At 29.9% G+C, this 25,774-nt stretch overlaps 1 protein-coding gene across 2 annotated transcripts; it reads left to right on the top strand.

The window, feature by feature from the left end:
• The first annotated feature begins 19,505 nt into the window (after nt 1-19,505).
• LOC18612679 (peptidyl-prolyl cis-trans isomerase FKBP15-1) lies at nt 19,506-21,633 on the top strand. 2 transcript variants are annotated; one of them, XM_018118997.2, is made up of 6 exons: nt 19,506-19,669; nt 19,836-19,885; nt 20,444-20,506; nt 20,755-20,845; nt 20,981-21,085; nt 21,300-21,633. In XM_018118997.2, the coding sequence occupies exons 1-6, from the start codon at nt 19,606-19,608 to the stop codon at nt 21,386-21,388; spliced, it is 462 nt and encodes a 153-aa protein (XP_017974486.1). In that variant the 5' UTR covers nt 19,506-19,605; the 3' UTR covers nt 21,389-21,633. The 2 variants fall into 2 exon arrangements, with proteins under 2 accessions (XP_017974486.1, XP_088659163.1); XM_088803037.1 differs by lacking the exon at nt 19,506-19,669 and having other exon boundaries at nt 19,751-19,885.
• Nucleotides 21,634-25,774: the final 4,141 nt, after the last annotated feature.

Below are 25,774 nucleotides of genomic sequence, written 5' to 3'. Positions count from 1 at the left end.
CAAATGCAATAAATTTGGAAAGTAATTTTTTTTTACTTAATGCTTGAATAGTTGGTGATGCCTCAGCTAAAGTATTAGGAGAATGTGATTTTGGTTTAAATGATCTAGACTAGTATTCAAGAAGTAAACCATAAAAATTCTCTTAACTTGTGCAATCTCATAAGTTGCATCATAACCATGTACCTCAGGAAAATAAAACTCCACTGTCTTCATTTTACACCTAAGATCCAATATAACTGCAACAACTAACATGGTATGAATATTTTTCTAGTACTTATCAAACTTGTCAAGCATTTTTTTTTTTTTGCCATTGTACTAATTGTGACATCATAAGAGCACAACGAATTTACTATATAACTTCAAAGTTCACATACTTGAACAAAATAACAATTTGCAGTAGGATACTTGTCCTAGAAAATAATTTAGTGGCATTATAAAACAATTTCAACTTTTCAACAATATTGTTTGCCTTCTCCCATTCTTCCTCACTAGGCATAGAAGCGTAATATTTATCCTTAAGTTTCAAATTAGGGAAAAAAATCTTTATACTACAAAGCAATGTGAAGCATTAAGTAAATCGAATTGCACTTAGTTTTACAATCAAGGTTTAACTTTTTAGAATATGACACTTTTGACTGACGTGCTATATCTTCAAATTTTGCCACCCTACATGAACTAGTTGTCTAAAAAATTACACTACTACAAATATTTTCAATGACCTCATCTATCACTGATAATCTATTTTTCACAATCAAATTTAAAATATATGCACAACATCTCATGTGAAGGATTTTCCCATCAAGTAAAATCTTGGAACACAACTTATCAACTATAATAGAAATCATACCATCATTAGAGCTACAATATCCACAATTATAGTAGAGATTTTACTCTCTATATTCCACTAAGTCAAGGCATCTAATAGTTATTGTACAAGAACATCCATGGTGTGAGGTGTAGGCATATAAATAAACCTATATATTTAAAAAAATATTTGTTAAAAGTATGCTCATAAAAACATTAATGAATTTACACCACATATTATATAATTAAAAAAATATTATTTATGTCAAGATACGGCATTGCAACATCCAAGAATCATTTAATAAAATGAGTAGTGACAGACATTGTTAGAAAGATAAACTTAAAGTAAAACTACCAAAAGGGGGGCAAATCGGTTTTTAAATAAAAATTCCCCCATTTTCGAAAATCAACTAAATATGAAAGAATCAAACAACAAAATAGAGTATAAGATGAATGACTAAAAAGAAAAAAATAAAAAGTATTCATAGGATTTTTATAAAGGTTTGGCCTTTCAATGCCTACGTCTTTTCCCTTGATAGCACAAGGAGTTTGAATCTACTCTCAACTTGTCTTTTCAATAAGGACAAGCATAACCTTTACAACATGTCTTGTGTAGGATCTCATGTCACCTCTACAACTTGCCTTTTGCAAGACTAGGTATAACCTCTACCAAGACACTACTTTTTTCAGGTAAATGCACAATCTTTACATAAAGATGAAGCCTTTTAAATGATCAAGCAAAACCCCTTTACCTTTTGCTTAGAGGTAAAACCAATACAACAGTGTGTTTTAGTGAATCACCAACTAAAAACTCTAATAAGGTTGATAAAGACGTTTAGGATCAAAAAAGTGAGAGCTTTCACAAAAATATGGATGATCAAGGAAGGTTTAAGCTCAGGAAGGATCAACTGAAAACTAAAAATGTGATTTTTAGGCTCTTTGCTTACTCAAAGGTGGGAACTTTTTACTCACAATTGTTTGTCTTGTTTTTTTCGCTCTTTTATTCTTCAAAGATGATTCAAATTCTTTCAAAATCCTTTTCTCATTTCACTTTAATGTCCTCAAAATGGATATTTATAGCCTCTAAGATTTTCTACACATTGGAGTGAAATTTGAATTATTTTTTGTACATTCCAACCAACTTACAAAGTTCTATCGCATCTGTAAAATCAATTCTTTATTGTTGAGTTGTCAGTTTTTTGCAAAGTCTGTAGCTTTTTGTCTCTAAAGAATCAATTTTTTTATTTTAAGGTTTTGGTTCTTCTATAACTAGGTTTAAAGGTGATATCTTTGCAATCTTGGAAAATCAATTATTTTGCCTTAAGGTGTCGATTTTCCACTATGGTTTGACGTCAAAATTTGAATTCAAGCTTAACTTTTGTCGCTCCACTTTTGTCCAGTTGTGCCATTGCTTTCTTAGTCACTAAGTTTCTTATATGTACTTTTGGTGCGTCAAGAATGGACATCTTCTCCAAATATAATTGATTCTTTTTTTTTTTTTGCTTATGCATTATGTCTCTCCATAATCGATTCTTTGTGTCTGAGGTGTCAGTTCTTTACAAATTCTAAAGCTTCTGTCTTCCAAGAACTAACTTATTCCTTTTTCAGAATCGATTCTTCACTGTTGATCTTTTTTTGAGAATTGACTTCTTCTTTTCTAAAATCGATTCTTCCTCTAATCAAAGAAATAGATTTTGCTTATTTTTTTTATTTGAGAATCAAGTCATTTCTTTTGAAAACTTGATTCTTAGGCCAGCACTTTGAATTTTGAAAACATGAGATCTTTGAGAAAATTAAGAATTATTTCTTTAAGTTAAGAACATGATCAAATAATCAAAATATTTCAATATATCTTTCTTTTAAGTTCAACTTTAAAACTCCCTTTAAGATTTTCTTCATACTAAAAAAAATCTTTCATTCATTTTCAAAGCTTATTAAGTTTAATCAACTTTGCCATATCAAAATAAGAATAAAGCTAACAATTTCCCCCCTTTTAATATGACAAAATTAAGAATTAAATTTGCTCATTGAAGAAAACTCCCCCTGAAATTATGTTCAAAATTTCAAAATGTTTTTCTCAAGTCAAGGTCCCTTAGAATTTGTGCTTTTTCAAAAAGATTTACAATTAAGTTTGAAAGCACTTTTGAAAAATCCAACCATCATGAATGAAAATTTAAGTACAAATTTACTCATTATATTTATCTTTCTTTTTGTTATATAAAAAAGGAACAGGAAATAGAGTATAAGAACAAAGGGAAGAAAAACTCATAGAAAAATAGAGCATTAGTAACACAAGTTAAGTGTAATTATCAATCAACATAGAGATATTCACAACAAGTAAGTTCAATCAATCATCAATCAACACAGAGGAATATTAACAAATAGTGATATAATCAAAGAAATGTTTCATTAATTAAACGGAGTACAAAAGACCATTTGCAATACAGTCATATTAGAACAAAACAGAATGTATGCAAATGTTGTGCAATAAAACTTTCTAGGAGGTTGTGAATATGGTTGGAGTTTAAGTCAGGATTATGACTTTTTGAGCTAGTTGTATAGAATTTTCTGATTTTGGGACAATTACTATTGATTTCTGAATAGTGGAACTATTCTGCTTCGAAGCTTAATTAAATTTTTGTCAAGTTCGATGAAGGAAGCAATACAATGATCAACCATTTGTTTGAATTTTTTAATGTAGTTCTTTATTATTGCATCAGTCTTTTTGTTGATTTTATCAAACTTATCTAACCAAATTCTTTCTTCACTGTCTATTTCAACATAAAAGAAATGATGTGTACCTTTAGGTATATACTCTGTACTAGGTAGTCCAAATGGACCTTCATTTACCCTTGGAGGAGGTTCATAAGAAAATGATGGATCCATTGGTAGCTTAAGTATCCCAAATTCTATTTCAAAGTGGACATCAATAGACTTTTCTTTTGGACCTCTTGCTTGAACATATTTTTCTTTTTGACCTCCTATTTATGTTTCTTTCCCTTTAACTTTATCTTTCAATTAAATACTTTTCCTTATCCATCCATTCCTGACAACATCATATTCAAACCCAAGTTTTTGAGTTGCTCCTTGCTCAAGATTGTTGGCTTTCTTAGCCATTATTGGCTTGCCTAGTGAGATATTAACCTTCATTTTATCCAAAATCATTAAGATGGCCATTCCATAAGGTAGACTATTTCTTCCTCCTCTAGCTATTGACTCCATATCTTTGTAAATGAACCATGCTAGATTGATTGGGGTACACTTCTTGATATGATGTATAAACCATATGTCTTTAACTATCATTGTATTGTTCTTGTGATTGAATAGTCTAAGTGTTTGTATAACTATCAAATGCAAAATTTTGTTATTTGCACTAAGTCTTATTGTGGTTTTGGGATTCTTTGCTGATGTGACTGGACCAATCAAGAATTCAGCTTCTAGCTCATCTTCTGGGATTTTGTTTTCTTCATTTATCTCACTGATAGAATCACTTTTGATGGGTTTCAACTATAATAATTTTTGTAGTAGTGTTGGTGTGATGATGATCTCCTTTCCACTGACCAATGTAACAAATGAATCATTGTGGTCCTTGATATTTTCATCATTGATGTTTTCATCATTATCTCCTTGATAGATAATGGTTGCATTTAAATAAAATATTTGAACTAATTTCTAATAAATTGCTCTTCTTATACACAAATATTCATATCATCCCATTTTTCTCAAATTTTCAATATTTGCAATTTAAATTCTTTCTCAAACCATTTCAAGTCTATGACTTTTCCCTATGTTACCTTTCTTTTGGAGTAGACCTCATCAAATACCTTCTTTCTTTCTCTATTTGTAAAGTTGATGTTGAATGGATCGAGGTTCTCGGATCTCATTGTTTTTAAAGGTGTTACCGAAGCTTTTTCTTTTTCTTCTCTTAACCTTTTGGAAGCCATTTTCTTATAAGGTTTGGAGTGAAGAATCAAGGTATGGAGAGAGGGTGTTTTGATTCTTTCATACTACATTAAAAAGTTTAAAGGATTAAATTACAAATATTAAAAGTTTGGAGGATCAATAAGTAATTAGCCTAATATATATCCACCCTTGCATTAAACAAAAAAGGGAAGGAAAGCAAAAGGCTAAAACCATGGGTAAAAAAAAAAAGTGCACTAACTTTGGAACTTTCACCCAGCAACATTGGTTATTCCACCCAATTCTTTTTTTTTAAGCTAGTTTTTGAAGTTTTTTCTCTTCCAGCAGAGTGCATGTTGCTCCCCATGGATTTTGCTTCCAAATGGCGATTTAAGGCCTGGAACTCAGTAACCATGGTGAAAGTAAGCTTCCTAGGTGCTTGAGTTTAAGATTTGACCGATTTTAACCTTTGAATTTTTACTGTTCTAGCAACTATTCGCTCTCCATGGTTAAAGATTCTAGAGATTTGGATGGCTTTAAACTAGCCATTAAGGTAGTGATTTGATGTCTAAGTGTGTAAGACACTTAAGGTTGTTATTTGAGGCATGGGAAAGGAGTTAATTGCTTAAATAATGTGTTGAAAAATTTACAAATGCATGTTTGTCAATGCTAAGAAGCTGGATGAGTAATATGTAGAGCTCTTATTGTTTAATTCAAAGATCAAGATAAATTCAGTCAATAAGGTATTAAAGAAGCCACTAAGCTACAAATAAACTAAGTAAAGGTAAGCTACTTCAACCTAGCTCAATTTCAAAAAAAAGTTAATATATTAGCACAATTGTGAGATTTGTACACAATTTAAGATCTTTGCAAGTGCTAGTTTGGTAAAGGTAAAGTCACCAAGGACAAAAGCAAGCTAAAAAAAGGTAAGCTTAGATTGAAAATAAGTTGTGAATGATGTGAAAGAGACATGAAAATGAAAGTACGATAGAAATGATTTACAAAATGCTAGGCAAAACGTAGTTGGAAAAATGACAAAGAATTAAGCACGTTAATGATTATTATACATTATTCTAACGTTAGATTGCATTTGAAGCATCAACTATTACATTAGAAGTTTGATAAGCTATGTTGCCTAGCTATGATTTGAGCTATTACCAAATAAGTGGATATTGCATCCAAATGGTTTTAGAAAAGTATGAAATAAAGTTTTAAATGAATGATGCTATGTAAATGATTTTATAGAAAAGTGCAAGGGAACAAGTTGTTTTGAATTAAATTATATGATATTATGCAAACCCTAGGTTAGGGTGAAATGTTTATACACCTAAGCATGTGTGTTTAACGATGAACAGATTATGATTAGATGAAACGTTAATGCACTTAAGTATATGTTGATCTAAGAATAATTTATGACTTAATGTGCACTAAGGGACATGGTAGTTGAGCTACATGTCACGTGGATATATAATGATTTATGAATAGATGTTATGTAGGTATTATGTTATGTTGTGTATGATTTGTTATGTTTGATGATGCATTGCAAGGCCTTGGTGGGGCGAAAGCAAAGCACCAAGGAAAGGGGTCGAGGTACCCAATTAAAGTGAAGGTCGAAGTACCTTAAATGCACATTTAGCCTCGGTGGGGCAAATAGTACCACTAGAGATACGTGCAAGATGATGAAAGTTAAGTATGCATTTTGCTATGAAATTGCAAATGATGTATGAAATGTTTATGCACATTTGATGGATAAGACTCAATTGTTTAAGGTTTATGTATTCAAGTAGAGAACCGAGAAAGGTAAATGGCAGTTAAGGTTATAAGTGCAAAAGATTGATATAGGAAAAGCTTGAACAACCTTGAAATGGATACATGTATGTAAGATCCTACACATTAGACTGAGATATCGAGATAGGCTAGGTAAGATTTAAAAAGCCTCTTAAGAAGTATACCCATTTACTCTCTTGGCACCTCAAAGTTCATTGTTTGAAATTATATGTAAGTTACAAGCATTGGTAAAATACCAAAGCCTATGATTAACATCGATAGGTGAGTTCATGCTAAGATATATTTTTATGGGTGGAACCCAAATGCATCACAGATTTGTATAGTAAAAATGTGCATGTTTTTAAGAAAATGAGCATGGTTTACAAAGTTTCTAAAGCTATTACTTGTTCCCCTCTATATCCCTCACTAAGTAATTATACTCATATTTTTAAACTCTCATGTTTTATAAATTCAAAGCTACTCGAGATATAGACATGCGAGGGATCTGTGTGCATAACATGATAGGTTCAATGACCAAGGCATTCAATAATACCTTCCACACCTAAGAGTCACTTCGCTACTAATTAATTGTTAGTCATGTTATGTGATTGGTCATGTGGCCTTATATGTACAAATGTATGTGGGTGATGGGACATTAATGAATTGTCTAGTATACATTGATGTAGCCACATATTGGCAAATGATAAAAAAGTTAATGAAATGCCTGTTATAAGTAAAGGCACCTGTTTTAGCACAATGTAGTGCTTTGTGCATATGTTTAAAAAATAAAATGTTATGTATGTCAAGTATGAATTATGAATCAATGTTAAAAGTTCTAATGATGGACTAAGATATGATGATGGATGTTAATGAGGCTTACATGGGCTTGTTGGATTACCACCATTGGGTCCTCGTGCCGATCATGGCCTAAGATAGAGTCATGACATACCTTGAATTTTCCTATAAAATGGAATCAATTTTTTGTTTTAGTTCCTAGGCTTTCTTAGGTCCATGAGAGTTAGTTCTTCCAAGTTTGTTTTTACTTGGAACCTCAAAATTTTCCATATTCTTTCCCATGTAGGTTTGGTTTCTTTTGAAACCCACACCTTTTTGACAGTCTTTTTTTTTTAGGTGTTTTTTTAAAAGGACAAAAATATATAGAATGTACATTCTTATGACAGCAACATATGATGCATCATGCTTTTCATTTTCTTTTTTAAAAAAAGTTTTTATCTTTGTCTTGTCATTTCTTAAGCCATTTTTGTCAAAGAATGCTTTTTTAGTTTCAAGCATCTCATTAAGTTTCTACAAGCTCATGTTCCATTTAGAATATGATTCAGTTAATTGCTCATATTTCTTCTTCAAGGCATCCACTTCATTCTCTAAAATGTTTACTTTATTTTCCAGCTTAAACTTAACGTTAATAATGTAATCATTTTCTACTTTAAGCTTATAGATGACCTTTTAGTATTTTAAATTCATATGTTTAAACTCAAATGCAAGTCATCGTATGCATCCTCAAGCTCATTAAAAGTATATGCATCATCAATATAATCATAAGAACAAGAAGCAATGTTTGAAGAGCATACCTTGAAATTTTCAACTCCCATGAAGCACATGTTTGCAATTTCCTCTTCCTGCTTATCTTGGGATTCATCATTAACACTCCACACAGCTACCATAGCTTTTCTTTTGGAGTTTTTTTGATGACTTTTTTTTAGTTATGGACATTCATATCTAGTATGACCAGGCTTCTTACATTCATAACAAATAATATGATCATTTCCATGATCAACCTTTGGACTATCTTTTCTCACATTTTTCTCTATTCTTCTTTTTGAAAGGCTTTTTGCTTCCTTGTTTACTCTTAAAAAATCTAGTGAACCTTCTAGTCAATAGTGCTATCTTCTCATCATTCTCCTTTTCATTGTCACTTTCATGTGACTTCCATCACTTTGCTTTACAGCCTTGATAGCAATGTCTTTCTTTTTTATTTTCCTTTAATTGTTTCATCTCTTTCTTTCTTATGTTTAAGAGTCATTTTATAAGTAAGCCAAGATCCTACGAGCTCATCAAGCTTAAAGATATTTAAGTCCCTAGCTTCCTTAATAGTATTGATTTTAGGTCTCCATGACCTTGGTAATCATTGAAGGATTTTCTTCACTAACTATGCATTTGGGAACTCTCTTCCTAAAGCCTTAAGTCCACCTATGATTTTTGTAAATCTCTCAAACATTTCTTTAATGGATTCCACATCTTTCATTTTAAACAACTCATAATCAAGTATCAGCATACTAATATTTGATTTCTTAACTTGACTAATGCCTTCATAGTAGTTATTTAAAGTATCCTACATCTCTTTTGTAGAGGATCACATAGCTACCCTATTAAATTCATCTTCACTAAAAGCACAAAATATCTGTTACAGCTTTGTGATTCAACTGTATCAATTTTTTGTCCTTATCTTCCCATTCAGCTTTTGTTTTAACATGTTTTACACTATCAACAGTTTTAATAGGAATATGAGGTCCATCAACAATAATATCCCAAATATCTAAGTCAATAGATTGTATGACGTACTCAAACCTCATTCTCCAAAATGGGTAATTTTCCTTTTTGAATAGGTAGTTATCCCCTTTGAACAAAGGAGACCATATCATAAATTGTCCTTCACCGATAAAGCTCGAGGATGCTTTGGCTGTTACTTTAAGCTATTTGTTTAAGATCTCTTAAAGATGGTTTAACCTGTAAAGACTTGAGAACCTGCTATGATACCAATTATTAGAAAGATAAGCTTAAAGTAAAACTACCAAGAGGAGCGGTGAATTGGTTGTTAAATAAAAATTCCTTCTTTTTTGAAAATCAGCTAAAATATGAAAGAATCAAACAACAAAGCAGAGTATAAGTTGAATAAGTCAAGAGTAGAAAATTAAAAAGTACTCAGAGGAGTTTTATAGAGGTTCGGCCTTCCAATGCCTACGTCCTCTCCCTTGATAGCACAAGGAGTTTGAATCCATTATCAGCTTGCTTTTCAACAATGTCAGGCATAAACTTTACAACATGTATTTTACAAGATCAAGCGTAACCTCTATAACTTACTTTTTACGGGATCAGGCGTAACCTCTACCAAAATACTGCCTTTTCAAGTTAAAGCATAACTTTGACACAAAATGAATCCTTTTAAAGGATCAGGTAAAACCCTTCTACCTTTTGCTTGGAGGTATAACCAATACCTCTAGAATGGCTGATAAAGAAATTTAGGATAAGAAAGGTGAGAACTTTCACAAAAATATGGATGATCAATGAAGGTCTAAGCTCAAGAAGGATCAGTTGAAGAATAAAAATGTGATCTTTAGGCTTTTTGCTTGCTCAAAGATGGAAACTTTTTTATTACAATTATTTTTCATGTTTTTGGCTCTTTTCTTCTTTAAAGATGATTCAAATTCTTTCAAAATCTTCTTCTTTTCTCATATTAATGTCCTCAAGATGGATATTTATAACCTTGAGATTTTTTCCTATTAAAGTGAGTTTGAATAATTTTTTGAATGTTTCAGCCAACTTGCAAAATTCTGTCACATCTATAGAATCAATTCTTTATTATTGAGTTGTTGGTTCTTCACAAAGTTTGGAGCTTTTTGTCTCTAAAGAATCGATTTCTCTATTTTGAAGTGGTAGTTCTTTACAACTAAGTTTAAAGGTGACATCTTTATAATATTAAAAAATCGATTCTTTTTCCTCTAAATGTCAGTTCTTCATTGTGGTTTGGTGCCAAAATTTGAATTCAAGCTTGACTTTTACCTCTTCATTTTTGTCTAATTGTGCCATGTCTTTCTTGGTCATCAAGTTTATGATTTGTGCTTTTGATGCTTCAAGAATCAATATCTTCTCCATGTAGAATCAATTCTTTTTTCTTTGCTTTTTTACTTCTATATTTTGTCTCTTCAAAATCAATTCTTTGTCTCTGAGGTATTGGTTCTTCACAAATCTTAAAGCTTCTGTTTTCCAAGAACCAACTTCTTCCTTTCTTAGAAACGATTCTTCACTATAAATCTTTGCTTGAGAATTGACTTCTTCTTTTCCAGAATTCATTCTTCTTATAATCAAAGAAATAGATTTTGCTTTCTTTTCATTTAAGAGTCAAGTCATTTCTTTTGAGAACTTAATTCTTAGAGTAGCACTTTGAATTTTGAAAACAAGAAATCTTTGAGAAAATTAAGAAACATTTCTTTAAGTTCAAGAACATGATCATTCATATTGAAACTATGATCAAACAATTAAAACATTTCAATATATCTTTCTTTGAAGTTCAACTTTAACACTCCTTTGAGGATTTTCTTCATACTTAAAAATATCTTTCATTTATTTTCAAAGCCTATTGAGTTCAATCAATTTAACATGTCAAAACAAGAATAAAGCAAACAAACATGTAACTTTTCTTTTGATTTAAAGTCCACATATCTGTCGTAATTATTATTCTATTTTTTATCTTCTCAAATACACCTTGTAACTTGGCTTTCTCCATGTTAAAAACCTTGATAATATCCCTTCTAATCGTATTGCAAGAAACCAACTTAACAAGGGGTTAAAGACTATTATTGTACCTCTTAAAACAAACATGTTGAACAGTACTAAGAGGATACTCATGTAAAGCTATAGCACAAGGCAACTCATGCCTTCAAACGTTTGGATCAAAGGTAAAATTTGGAAGTTGAACCTTTCCATCATTTTGCATCCCCACACAAAGTTATTTCTAACTTTCAAAGCATTCTTAAATGCTTGAAAAAATTTTTCTTAGACAAGTACCCATATTATTTTTCAAAGATGTTGCTTCATTCTTACTACTGGCCTTAAGAAAAGTGTTCCAATAATTGCAAACTACCTTGTCTAGTCCATTTATGTTTTTCTTTCCAAAGTGAGCCCAAACCTTTAAAGTTAACTTATAATATTTTACAGTTACAGCACCTAACAAAGGTTTAGTTGAAATACGCATATGAAGATGGTGCATTAGGTGTTTCCATCATCATAGGTGAGTTTCTCGAACAAGACAAGTTTACATCCATCAAAGATAGATTGTCTACATTCTTATAATTCTCACCATCATAATTCTCACCTTTTTTTTTCAGTTGTCAACATTCTTTAAAAAATCTATACATTGTAGAGGAAAAAAAAATATTAATGAAAAGTGACAAGATATTAACAATATATTATTACTAGCAAAATAACAAGATATATTATTGCTACCAAATAATAAGTTATTACTTCATCCCAAAAACTCAAAACATCCCAATAGGAGAAAAAAAAAGAAATTTGCTCAAAACAACAGAGGCAACAAAAACAAAGTCCAGAAAACAAAACATTAAAGAACAAAGCAAAAAGAAGGAATCATGGACACCAAGAAAGCTATAAACAGAAGCAAAAAACAAAGTCATAAAGGCAATCAAGAATGCAGCAAAAAAGAATATGTAAAGAAGCAAGTGAAACAGACATTTTTCAAAAAATATTTACATTGTAAAAAAAAAATATTAATGAAAAGTGACAAGATATTAACAAGATATTATTGCTGCCAAAATAACCAGATATTACTCCATCCCAAAAACACAGAACATTCCAACAGAAAAAAAAATCTACCTGGAACAACAATGGCAGCAAAAATATAGTACAAAAAATAGAACATTAAAAAAAAGGCAAAAAGAAAGAATCATGGACACCAAGAAAGCTATAAACAAAAGTAAAAAATAAAGCCACGAAGGCAACTAGAAATGCAGCAAAAAGAACCCATGGAGAAGCAAGTGAAGCACCAAAAAACTCAATAACTAGGATATCAAAAAATTGAAGCAGAGCAAAATCACTAAAACAATGGACAAAGCATGGAGAAATCAAAGCAAAACAACAAGATGAGCAAAAACACAGAAAACATGGAACCAAAAATCCACAGCAACGTTACGATTAATAACCACAAGAAAAAGGGAGAAATAGAGCAACAGCCATGCAAATAGCCAAGAAAAATTCCAAAAAAGAATAGAAAAGCAATTAAGAATTCTCTCTAAATTTTCAAACAAAAAAAAACTATGCCATTTACCTGAAGTGACAAGATAGTATTTCAACACTAAAGTAGCACTGTAGTAGTTGCTAAAAATAGAGAGAGAGGAAAGGGAAAGGAAAATGAGGAGAGAAAATGAGGTTTATATACTTAGGGTTTAGGTTGATGGAAGGAAATAAGTGCTAAACAACACTGTTTTAGGCAAGTTGAAGAATGTTTTTGACTTTTTGGTGCCTTGAATCTTGATTTTTTAGTGTTTAACCCTTTATCATCTGTGCTAGATAAGTCATAAGTGGTTATGACTTGATTTTCATGTAGAAGAAAGGACTAATATTTTTTTCAAATTATTTGAAATATAATGAAAAGTATGGTAAAAAACTTTGGACAAAAAATGTTTTATTATCATAAATGTAAGGATTTATTTTCATATTGAAAGCATGCAACTTGTGAAACCCTTTCAATTAAAAGAAAGCAACTAGTGGCTAATTAGCTTTAAAAACAACTATACAATAGATATAAGATACCAAATCAAATTAAAATAGTTGAAAAGATAATTAAAGTTATTTCAAAAATATTAAACATAAATTAAGGAAAAATATTATATGTTGCTTCCAAAAGATTAAAGTGTTTATTAAATAAAACAATGTTATGCTATTAAGTTTGCATCATAGTTCAAGTAATATAAATTAATTTTACATTTATTTGTTTACAAGTTCAACTAATATAAAAATTTTATATATTTACGTTTGCATTATTATTCAAGTAATATAAATTAATTTTACATTTATTAGTTTACAAGTTCAACTAGTATAAAAATTTTATATATTTAAGTTTGCATCATAGTTGAAGTAATATAAATTAAATTTACATTTGTTAGTTTACAAGCTCAGCTAATATAAAAATTTTATATATTTAAGTTTACATCATAGTTCTATAAATTAATTTTACATTTGTTAGTTTGCAAGCTCAACTAATATAAAAATTTTATATATTTAAGTTTGCATCATAATTCAAGTAATATAAATTAATTTTACATTTATTAGTATACAAGTTCAACTAATATAGAAATTTATATATTTAAGTTTGCTTCATAGTTCAAGTAATATAAAATAATTTTATATTTATTAATTTACAAGTTCAGCTAATATAAAAACTTTATATATTTAAGTTTATATCATAGTTTAAGTAATACAAATTTATTTTACATTTATTAGTTTACAAGTTCAACTCATATAAAAATTTTATATATTTAAGTTTGCATCATAGTTCAAGTAATATAAATTAACTTTACTTTTAATAATTAATAAAAGAGAAAGTTGGTTGAGATGATTAAGATTATAAAAAATGTAAAGAGAACAAAAGTTCAAGTTTCACTAGTTACAACATTTTGTAACATTATATACATTATAAGTATAATCGAGCTGTACGAGTACCGGGGTACCAGATAATACCCAAAATAAATATAATCGCGTTCAGGTTTAAGGTACCTTAAGGGTGATACTTAAACTCGAGTCAAGTACTAAATGTAGTACTCGAACCCAACTCGGGTACTAAAAGTAATACCCAAACCCGTCACGTAACCGATTATAAGTACTTGAACCTTATGTTATCAAGTCAGGTATCCACGGATACCCGATTACTTATTACCCATTTACATCTCTAGATAGCTCCTTATTAGGTAAGATTAGGTTACAAAATAAGGATAATAATAAGGGATTTAATTTAAAGAGATAATATTCAAATTAAATCCAAATCTTTAGATAATCTAGTAAATCTAAATCTAAAGCTAGATTAAGGTGGCAGATTAAATAGTTTTCGAAGGCCTTAGTTGTGGTACAAAAGGTCAATATTCTCTAGATTTTGTTGGTTTACTTGTCATAAAGGTGTGATAGAAGTTAGTTAGCTTTTGTAATTCAGGTTGAATGTTTTAAGATGTAGTGGTATGGTTCAAGCCTCACTAGTTACAACATTTTGTAACATTATATATAATATAAGTATAATCGAGTTATACGGGTATCGAGAACCCGATAATACCCAAAATAAATATAATCAGGTATGGGTTTAAAGTACCTTAAAGGTGATACTCGAACCCAAACCCAAGTTGAGTACTAAAAGTAATACCTGAACTCACCCCATAACAGATTATAGGATACTTGAACCTTATGTTATCAAGTTAGATACCTGCAAATACCCGATTACTAATTACCCATTACATCCCTAGAGAGCCACTTGTTAGATAAGATTAGATTACAAAATAAAGATAATGATAAAGGATTTAATTTGAAAAGATAATATTCAAATTAAATCCAAATCTTAATCTAATCTAATAAATCTAGATCTAAACCTAGATTAAAGTAGCAGATTAAATGGTGGTCGAAGGTTTTAGTTGCGGTATAAAGGTGAATATTCTTTAGATTTTGCTGGCTTGCTAGTCATGAAGGTGTGATAGAAGTTAGTTGGCTTTTGTATTTCAAGCTAAATGTTTTAAGATATAATGGCATGGTTTAAAATGTTTAAATCGTGGATATATTGTAATCCGAGAAGTTTTTTAAAGTTGGAAAGATTAGTCTTTTTTGTATAGGGAACTCATTGTTAAGATAGAGCCACTATTATCTATTTGAGGGGTGGAATCTTTTTGTAATTGTACTATTTCCTTCTTCCCTAGCTTGATTTGATATGCTTGTACAAGTCTTTTATCTCCAAAGTTCAAGCCTTTTATCTCCAAGGTTCAAGACTTGTTAGCCATACAAGCTATGTTGAATTACTAAACTTGTTTTTCAAATAAAAAATACATTAGGAAATTCAAGAATTCAAATCAAATTACACTTCTAAGTGTGTGAAGACAATTACGCTAACGTTACATGAGTTAGGATTATTATTTGGCCTACTGGACTCTCTAGCCTATCTAGGCTTTTATCTACTAGGTTACTTGGCTTACCTAGGCTAGTCTGAACTCTTAGGTCATGGCGTCTTCCCCCACTCAATCTAGCAACACCCTCGTTATTGAGAAATGGATGTCTTTGTGCATTATCACATCGTGGTCGTCCTCTCGTACATCTTTACCTCCAATGACCTCATTCTATGCACTTTTTGGCTTTTGCAACTTCTTTAGAATACGTTGTCACCTCCAACACTTGTTGTAAACCAATCCACCATTATCTCAACCCTTTGGTCTTACGAGTGCTCGACTAGTCTTGATGATTCTTCGCCCATGTCTTGGGCCTCTTGGGTCTCATTTATGGCCATCTTATCACCATTGATCTATTAGTGTAAATAGGGTTTAGATGGAATTTAAGGAACTGACAAAATTGACTTCAATGTGAGCTTTTTTAATAGACACTATCTTGAAGACTTTTTTCCCTTTCACCACTCGGTATGCAAAAACGAATAATGTGAATAGCCTCAGGGATACAATAAAACCAATGTCTAACTTCATCTTGCACTTTACGAGAGTAGACCATTAGATACACTTAGGGTTTGCAAAGTTGTTCGGCCTTAGATGGGAACTTAAGTGTTTATGTTAATTTTCAAAACACAACACTTCTTTTGCTCTTGATTTTTCTGCTTTTGTTTTGTTTTTATTTTGATGTGTCAAAATGGTTGGCAACAAACCCTTTATATAGACTTACAAGTGTCTCTTCTTCAAGGACACAACCCTTTCATTAAGGCACTATTTTGTCTAAAAACATCTTTACATTTTGCAAAACACAACCTTTGGATAAAGGTATTGTTTCAATAATCATCTTATGAAAAGACAATTATTCATTCCATAAAACATAATATTTGAGTTATAATTTGAAACGATAACTTTTCATATTTAATTTTTTAAGTTGTGGTGTTTTTTCAATTTGTCTCATAACCTTTGAATGTCATTTTACTAAGAAACGTAACCATTCACATAAAAAATCTACCAACAATCCAGTAGTCACACCATGTCACTTTATGTGACATTACCTTTGATCTAAGATAACTTTTCATTATATGACATAATTTTTTATTTTGAAAATACACCAACATGATCTTAGTCTTTCTTGAACCATATGAAATTTCACTGTCGTTGGTTGCTCCTCTCCATGTAACATGATGCTTCCTAATCCTAGTGCACTTATAAGCTATCTTAGCCATAGATAATGGCACTATTTACCATTGCATTGGTCCTTCTCTCATACTGTATAGGTATCCTTTTCCATCTGCAACACTAGGCTCCTTAAGTATGACTACTCATTGGATCCTTCTACACATTGGCTGCCACTCTCGTTACTTGGATCTTTTTCGTCTATCATGATGGGCACGAGCTTGTTTCACGTAAGGTGGTCCCTCTTTAAGTGTGATTCCTCGCACGAGAAACATTTGATGGGCTTCTTTTCCTTACCCTTCCACTTGGTGACTACCTCGATCTAGTGGCATGGCAACTTCTTGTTAGCTTTATCCTTTCATCCATTGTTTTTCTCTTCCCCACCATTGCCTTTTTTCTTAGGCTAGGATGAGCGGAGATTAATCAAACTCTCAGCCAACACTATGGCTTGTGTGAGATCTTACCCACCTCTATGTTGAAGCTCTTATTTCACCTATGGCTTCAAGCCATCCGTAAATGCAAATAGCACCTCTTTCTCAAGAAGATTGCTAATTTGAAACAATAATTCAAAGAATTCTTTAACATATTCTCCTACCTCACCTTGTTGGTTCAGTGTCTTGACCTGATGGTTTCTCCCTCAAGCTTTTTATCACACCTATATTGCTGCCACAATGAGGTTGTCTTCACCAAGTACATAACAATTGAATTGGTCCTTAAAGCATCCTTCGTGATGCTCATTACTTTAAAGTACTGTTCTAAGCTCTATAAAAATTTGTTGACATCCTTGGCCTCCTTTTAACCTCGAAATTCTTTGGGCTTGGATACTTTTAATTGAGCCCCCATTTGAGTAGTTGGTACACCACCCCTCGTAATTGTCTTTATTGCAAGGAGCTCGTCTTTGAGTCTTATTACCTTCTACTAAAGTGCCTCAACTAGCTCTTTTAATGCAGCATCTAATTGACTCAACATATCCACCATATCATTAAAGGTTGATTGTAACTCCCCACGAAGCTCGAGGCCACCTCCACCTTGGATACTCGACCATTAAAAGTAAACATCTTATCGCTTTGTTAGCATTGAAATATCTTATGTTTTGATTTGACAAAATTGCATGATATCTTAGTTTTATTGACAAGCATTCAAAATTGTCAAAATCATGTTTTCAACCTTCTAAAGTCATACAAATGTTTGAAGAGCCATTCATACTTAGAAAACATCACAAAGCTTTCAAACATGAGTGTATCCAGCTTGAGAAAACATAGAGCAAACATAATTTAACTTGATATTTGATCACAATGAAGAAGCAAGGAAGACATAGTTGAAGTTAAATGCCAAAATGACAAGGAATCTTAAAGAAACAAAGCTATATTCAATCCTAAAGCAAGACAAATCGATCCAAGGACAAAATAGATGAGAAATCATGAAGAATCAAGTTCCAGTCGATCCTAAAAGTAGCCCTAGTCAATCTTATGGTAGAACAAGCGAGAAAACTTGAAAATGCACAACCGTAGTCAATCCTATAGAGGCAGTAGTCGATCCTTGAGTAGTAGACATGTGAATCCTTAAAGAGATAATATTCAAATTAAATCCAAATCTTAATCTAATCTAATAAATCTATATCTAAATCTATATATATATATATATTAGCAAATCCAAAAGTTCAAATTAAATTACACTCCTAAGTGTGTGTAAACAATTACGCTCTTGATATGTGGGCTTGCTCAAGTTAAGCTTGTTGGGCTCCCTAGTTTGTCTAGGTTATTTGGCCTATTTGGGTTGTTGTTTATTGGGCTACTTAGGCTGGTTTGAACTCTTAGACTATGACACATTACATGTGAATACTTTTTTTTAAAATAATAATTAAAAATAAAAGACAAATATTTTTAAAATGTAAAATTTGAAACATAAATAATAAAATACTATAATATTAATCTTAAATTATTCAATACTATTAGAATTAAAAATATTTTTTAATTAAAGTTTTTCAAAGCAATTAAATTTCTTGTTTACAAAATACGTAAAACTTATTAAATATTAATAATAAAAAATTTTACAATAACAGTGTAAAAATATAATGAGCAATTGTCTCCATTTTCACCAATTAAATATTTTATCAAGATCTAAATTTGTGTGTGTGTATACATACGCGAGTAAAATTTGTGACAAAAATATTATTTTATTTATCTATAATTTTTATTTATGTTTATAATATCTATATATGTGGATACTTGTTTTTATTTATTTTTAAAAAAATATGTATATGAAAAATGTTTTCAAAGTATCAAGTTAGTTTTTTATCTATTTTTAAATCACTATTAAATAAATAAAATTGTTCACGAATATAAAATATGAAGTATAAATTAATGAATTTTTTATATTAATTTACTATTATCATTACAAAACATATATTTGATGAAAACCAGTAAATGTAAGTAGAACTTTTTATATATAAATTGGATAAATCTTATTAATATTTATAATAAAAAATACTTTTAGGATTGAGAAATTATTTTTTAATGAGAGATATTCAATGTAATTATTATTTTTATTTGCAATTGAGTAAATTTTATTAATATCTATAATAAAAATATTTAAGAAAATTTAAACAAATATTTTCATTTTCATCTATAAAATATATTACCAATATTTGTACTTTTATTTATAATAATAATTATAACTATAATATAAACATATATAAATAATATATTAAATTAATTGTGAAGTTTTAAAACTCCAATATGTTGTATAGAATTATTTTTAAAAATTCTTATTTAATAATTTTAAAAAAATCTTACTTTTAATTTATTTTGCATAAAATAAAATAAAAAACAATAAAATGACCAGAAGACGTCTTGAACGGCCCGGAACACAAAACTAAGGCCTCGAATAAATCAGAGGACCATTTCAGCCCAATACATTACAATTTTTCACGTCTTTTGTTGTTTAGAAAAATCGAAACACCGAAATTACAGAGAAAGTCGACAGTGAGTTGTGAGAGAGAGAGAGAGAGAGAGAGAGAATGGGTGTAAGCTGCGCGTTGAAGGTGGCTCCGATTCTGCTTCTGCTGATCCTTTTCGCATTTGGTAAGTTTCTTTTCCGATCAAATTTTCGATCATTAATTTTACGGTCTCGCCATTTTCAGATCTGATCAATTGTTAAAACGTCTGCATCCTTTTTAAATGTTTGTAAGCAATTTAGCTTCCTTACGCTTAATTATTGTTTTCATTTTTGTACACTTAAATTCTTCAGCGGATGCCAAGAAGTCAGCCGATGTGACTGAGCTGCAGATAGGGGTCAAGGTATTTCTACTTCCTTAGTACATATACTCCTTTTCTTTCTGTTTTTCCTATTTTAATGGGTTTAAACATTTTTGTGTAAGTGTTAAAGTGATTTGATCTGAGATAAATCAAACGCTTTCAAAAATGTGTCTGTAATTAGCTTTAATATGATATTTCGGTTTGGAGAATTCTATGGTTGCATAGTAGTAACTGTTTTGTTTTTTTCAAAAAATAAAATTCATTCTTAATGACCATGGTTTCTTTAGGGCTAGCTCATGGCTATTTATCTGTGAGCATCGGATCTATTACTTTGTTTATGAAATTGCAAGAAATGCACAGTTAAAAGTTAAAACTCATTGATGAATTTTTACCTTTTAATTTGGCTATTGCGGTGCTAGTTCGTAACCTTGTGTTTTGATGCTAGTTGGTTCTTATTGTTAGAAAAATTCTTTTAAGTACACGTAAATGAGTTAACTGTTGTTTCTTATTTCTTTTCCTTTTCCACATTTTCCCTTGCTTGTGATCTTATTATCTATTCGTTGCTCACCATTGTTTTATGTGTCCCTTCTGTATTTACAGCATAAGCCCAAATCATGTGAGTTTCAAGCTCATAAAGGTGATAAAATCAAGGTGCACTATCGGGTATGTTTCAAGAAAGCTTCAGCTGGATGTTAAGTTTTGTAATATACATTGCTTGAACCTCAAAAGTAAATGATTAGATGTTTGATTGTGCCTTTTTCCTGCACTATCGACTTTGAGAAGCATTTAGGTCATTCTTCTGAAAGTTTGGTAGTAATAAATTAGGAGCTAAACATTTTTTAGATTGGTTAGACTTAATTGTATGCTGCCTGAGTTTCTTGGTTTATAAAAGTTGTCATTCCTTTTTGCAGGGGAAACTCACTGATGGAACTGTTTTTGATTCTAGTTTTGAAAGGGGTGATCCCATTGAGTTTGAGCTTGGTAGTGGTCAAGTAATTAAAGGTTTGTGTGCATTAACAACCACTCACTGCTTTTTGCAAAAGCTCAGACAATGTTTTAACTTGCTTTATAGCTGGATTGTTGGTTGTTATATTGCATGGGGTTCATTGATGCTTGAACAAAAAATGATCTTTGCAGGATGGGACCAAGGACTGCTTGGGATGTGTGTTGGCGAGAAGCGCAAGTTGAAAATACCTGCAAAGCTTGGTTATGGTGCACAGGGTTCGCCACCTACCATTCCTGGTAAGTCCTTTTTGTCTGTTATTCTTTTGTGGGGGATAGAACTATTTTAATGTCTTGAGATGGTAACAATAATTAGTCATGTGTTACTTACCTAATCGAAGGAATGATGTTATTATGCAAGCTGCATTACATAACTGCATCAAATCTTTGCTCAGCTGCTTCTCTTGATTGTCCATCAGAAAATTTGACAATTTGTGGTTTCCTGAACTTACAGGCGGAGCAACACTAATATTTGACACAGAGCTTGTTGCAGTCAATGGGAAGCCATCGAGTGGGGGGAATGCAAGTGAAGATGAGCTATAGTAACTAGTTAGAGAAGCAGCAGCTTTTATCCTTTACTACGTTGTCTTCCTTTTAAGAACACCATCGATGGTAAACCTCACCAGGCCTTCTCACTGGAATTTGGAAAATATACTTGGGTAGCATATCTTCTTGTGCAAAACTATTTGTTTGTTACTTTGTTGGAGAAACTAATGTTTCATTTTAGAGTGGTTGTTCTTGGATCAGAATCTATATGACCTTAGCTAGGCCGATGAGGTGAGTTTAAATGCCTGATTACTTTATGGATGGAATAACAACATTTAAATAATTTTAAAAGAAACAAAATTGGGAGTTCTAATGTTTTTGAACTTGATCAAGAAATCATTGAATTCTTTTCTCAATTGTATTAGTAAGGCAATATGTAGGTTACTTTAAAAAATATTAATGTGTAGTAATAAAAATTTAATAATATTTGTAATATTCTCACTCTACTCTTTAATAAGTTATGGATATAAAGAGAATTATATATTTTTCATATTCATCTTTTTTATTTGGTTCAATTTTTTTTTCTTGTTTTCATTGACTTTTTTTTTAAATTTTAATTAATGAAAATTATTTTATTTTAAATATATTCATTCTAAACTTTATGATTTGATTTAATAAAAATGAATTTTTTTATCTACTAAAAATAAATTAAATATGTGATCATATAGTATTTTACATTTGACTGCATCTTTACATTAAGTCTGCTAAAATATTTTTTTTTATTTTTTTTACAAAAAATTCCAACTGAACCAAGTTGCAGTACTAAGCAGGATTAAAGGATACACAAAATGGAATAAAAATGAAAAATGTACCGAGGAGATGAAAAACAAGAATGAGACGCTACTCTTATGGCGTACCAAGTAGGGTTTGGATGATGCGTGGGGGCCCCAAGTGAGGTTGGTACAAGAAAAAGGGTGAAGTGCAGGAATTGGTGCACCTTGATTTTAGAGTTGTTCCTTGCTTTTTGATACACTGCACTGAGTCTGCAGCATCATTTCCTTGTTGTTACTTTTAAGGAGGATTTGTATTTCTTTTTTTGTCAAGAGAAGATTTGAAATCTGGTCTATGTTATTGTGATTGGTACAAAGCACAGACGTGCAAGTATGTGGTACTAGTTCATCAGATGGCAGCTTCAACTGGTACCTCTTAGGTGTGATGTGAGTCTACACAGTGAAGAAATTCGTATTTGATTGCAACTACAGATTATATACGTACGGTGTGTGGTGAGTGACTCACTTGATTAGTATTCAACTGGTTGAACTTAACCATTCGTTCAACTTATTAAGTCAAACAAGAAGAGGGACAATCAGAGGATTTGACTCAAGCAATACTTTGGAATCTACCCAAGCTCAAGGCTAAGGTCTTCAATTAGGCAAACAAATCAAAACATAGGTGCCCAACTGAACTATGGCATGGGGGGACAGAACCAAAACATAAGTGTCGTGTTTAACCAAATTATGGTTAGCGAGTACAGGGCTCAAGAGTACGTATTAATACTGCTCCAACTGTCGTGTATCCAAACCAGACTAACGGGACACCAGTAAATGCAGGTTAGAATTAAACTAGAACTACTGTAGAATGCTTTGGAATAACCAAGGGCTGGAGCATATGAATTAGACTTATCCATTCATAAAATACCAAATTCACAACCAATTCACGGTGCGACAAAAGTGTGATACAAATAATATCTTCCATTTAATTTTTTTAATAATATTAAAACTAAATTCTTGACACTATTAATGAAACAGGATCTCTTTCACACAAACACATCCTTCAGCAACAATGCTAATGATTTCTTCGGGCCTTATTTCGTTTTTTCCTTTTTAGGCGTTTGGAATTATTTTGTATTGTTATAGTTATTTAACTTCACCTTTTGTTTTTTTTGTCCAAACCTCATTATATGTTAAACAATCTCTTATCACTTATCTTTAATTTAAAAGATTTTCTTCGAATGCACAACTTCTTTTATCATCATTTCCCTTTTTAAAATACTAGTAATAAACTTTCACATCAATGTCATATCTCAAAACAATCATTTAATTTAAAAAAAAAAACCTTAATAAATTTTGATTGAAAAACATTAATATATTATTCTTTTATCAACTAACCAAAAAAATGGTTCACCAATTCAATTTTCATACTCAAACTTGACTTTGTTTTTCTCTTGCTCTTTTTACTTTTATAATACTTGAGTTTGGATAATTTCTTTTTTGTAAAGATTTTGGGCATCTTAAATTTTTATTACTTTTTAATTCACTAGTGTTTATCATCATGTGCATTGCACCTGAATATGTATTATTTATTTATTTTAGATTTGAGAAAGATAATTCGAATTCTACTTTTCAAATAAGAGATCATGTATCAATCAATAAGTCAAATATTCAAGTATTATTATTATTTTATTTTTAAATAGTAACTATAATAAAATATAAATATTTTTAAAATGTAAAGTTATTATCTATAACTAAAAAAATAATTACAATTGAAAGACAATGTTTTAATTATATATAATTGAAATTTTGTACTAATATTATTTTATTAATTATTCAATATTATTAGTATCAATAAATTTGAAAAAACTCATTCGTTGGAATTAGAAATCTCATTTAGATATTGGATAAATCTTATTAATATTTTATAATAAAAAATATTTTTAATGAGAGTAATTCGATGCAATTAGAATTTTTTATCTATATACAAATTAGATAAATGTTATTAATAATTTAATATTCATAGTGAAAAAATATTTAGAATGATAATTTAAAAATAATGAATAAATATGATTATTTTCGTCAATAAAAATATAAATAATTTTTTTATACCTTAATCTTCAAACTCTACTTAATTGTTTTCTCTTCATAATAAATTTAAATCTTTGGAGTAAAACAACAAAACATGTTGATTCAAAATCACTATTTGCTCTACCGTTTTTATACCACATAATGTGACGTGGTTTACCAACGAATCCATCATTTAATGTTTGACGCTTAACCTTTTAATAGCTCACGGTAAATCTTTTCTCTCATTCTTTCCTAGTTTTTTTTTTTTTCTTTTTAGTAAAAGAAGGTAATGGAAAATATATATTTGTTGGTTGATAGTTTTTTTAATATATAATTTTAACATTAATATAATTTGTTAGATGTAGACTCGCAACAATGTGTGAATAAAATATGTTTGTGTTTATCCAAAATTTGATAATTCTAACTTTTAAATACTTAAATAATCCAGATTACTACCATAACGTATATGTTTACATATACCCAAAGTTAGCTCTTGCAAATTTAATTTATTCATAGCACGAAAAGTTTGATCAATTGGTCTAGAAACTAAGGGCTTACTTGGTTGGGGGGAATGGAATAGCCATTCCTCCCCTATTCTCATTCTTGAGATAAAATTATATTTGGTTCAATGGAATGACTATTTTTCAAAATAATCATTCCAAGAGAAGCCTGAATAGCCATTACTAAGGCCTCCCTTGATAATAGCTATTCCAAATTGTTGAAAATAAGAAAAAAATTTGATTAAACAAATATACCTTTTTACAATTTAAAAAATTACCTTATAAAAAATACTAAACCTATTTTTTTTTCTCTCTTCCTCACTCCTCTCTCTAAAGCACAAAAGACACAAAATTTTTTACTTCATTTTCAAAAAAAGGGAAATGAAAATATTTAAATATTATTTAATATATTAATATTATTTCACTATAATAAATATTATAAAGCATATTACTTAATATTATTATTTGAATATAATAAATGTAACAAAGAATATTATTTAGTATTATTTAAATTTAATGAAGAATATATTTTTTCTTTTAATATTAAATATTATTTAATTATAATAAAAGGTTTAATTATCTTATAATACAAAATATTATTAAATTATAATAAAAATATGTTTGTATTTTGATGAAAATATTATTTAATTATAGTAAAAGTTATTTTGATTTTATTGCTCAGAATATTTTTATCTTTTAACAAAATAAATTCTTTAATTTTAATAAAGAGTATTTATTTCTTATCATAATTTTTTTTATTTTTTAATTAAAATTTTTAAAATTTTAATAAATAGTATTTTTATCATTTACCCATTATTCCTTAACCATTCTTAAAATTATTTCTGCTAACCAAATAATAGAATAAATAATAATAACAATTTCTATCCTATTCCATTCTCATGAACCAATCTACCTAATAGCTATTCTTCCTCTATTCTAGAAGCTTCCTAATTAATTTCAATTATTAAAATTTTGATACTTTTCAATAAAAAAGATAAAATTTATGAAATAATGTGACTTTTTGGTCGAATCTAAGTATTGGGCTTGATAATCCGTATATTCTGGTATTTTAAAAAATATAAATAAATAAAAGAAATTGTTTT

This window comes from Theobroma cacao, chromosome 1 (genome assembly GCF_053813885.1).
Source record: "Theobroma cacao isolate CCN51 chromosome 1, ASM5381388v1, whole genome shotgun sequence".
NCBI classification, from domain to species: domain Eukaryota; kingdom Viridiplantae; phylum Streptophyta; class Magnoliopsida; order Malvales; family Malvaceae; genus Theobroma; species Theobroma cacao.
The sequence above is the reverse complement of the archived record's forward strand: the minus strand, read 5'-3'. Positions and strand labels throughout refer to the sequence as shown.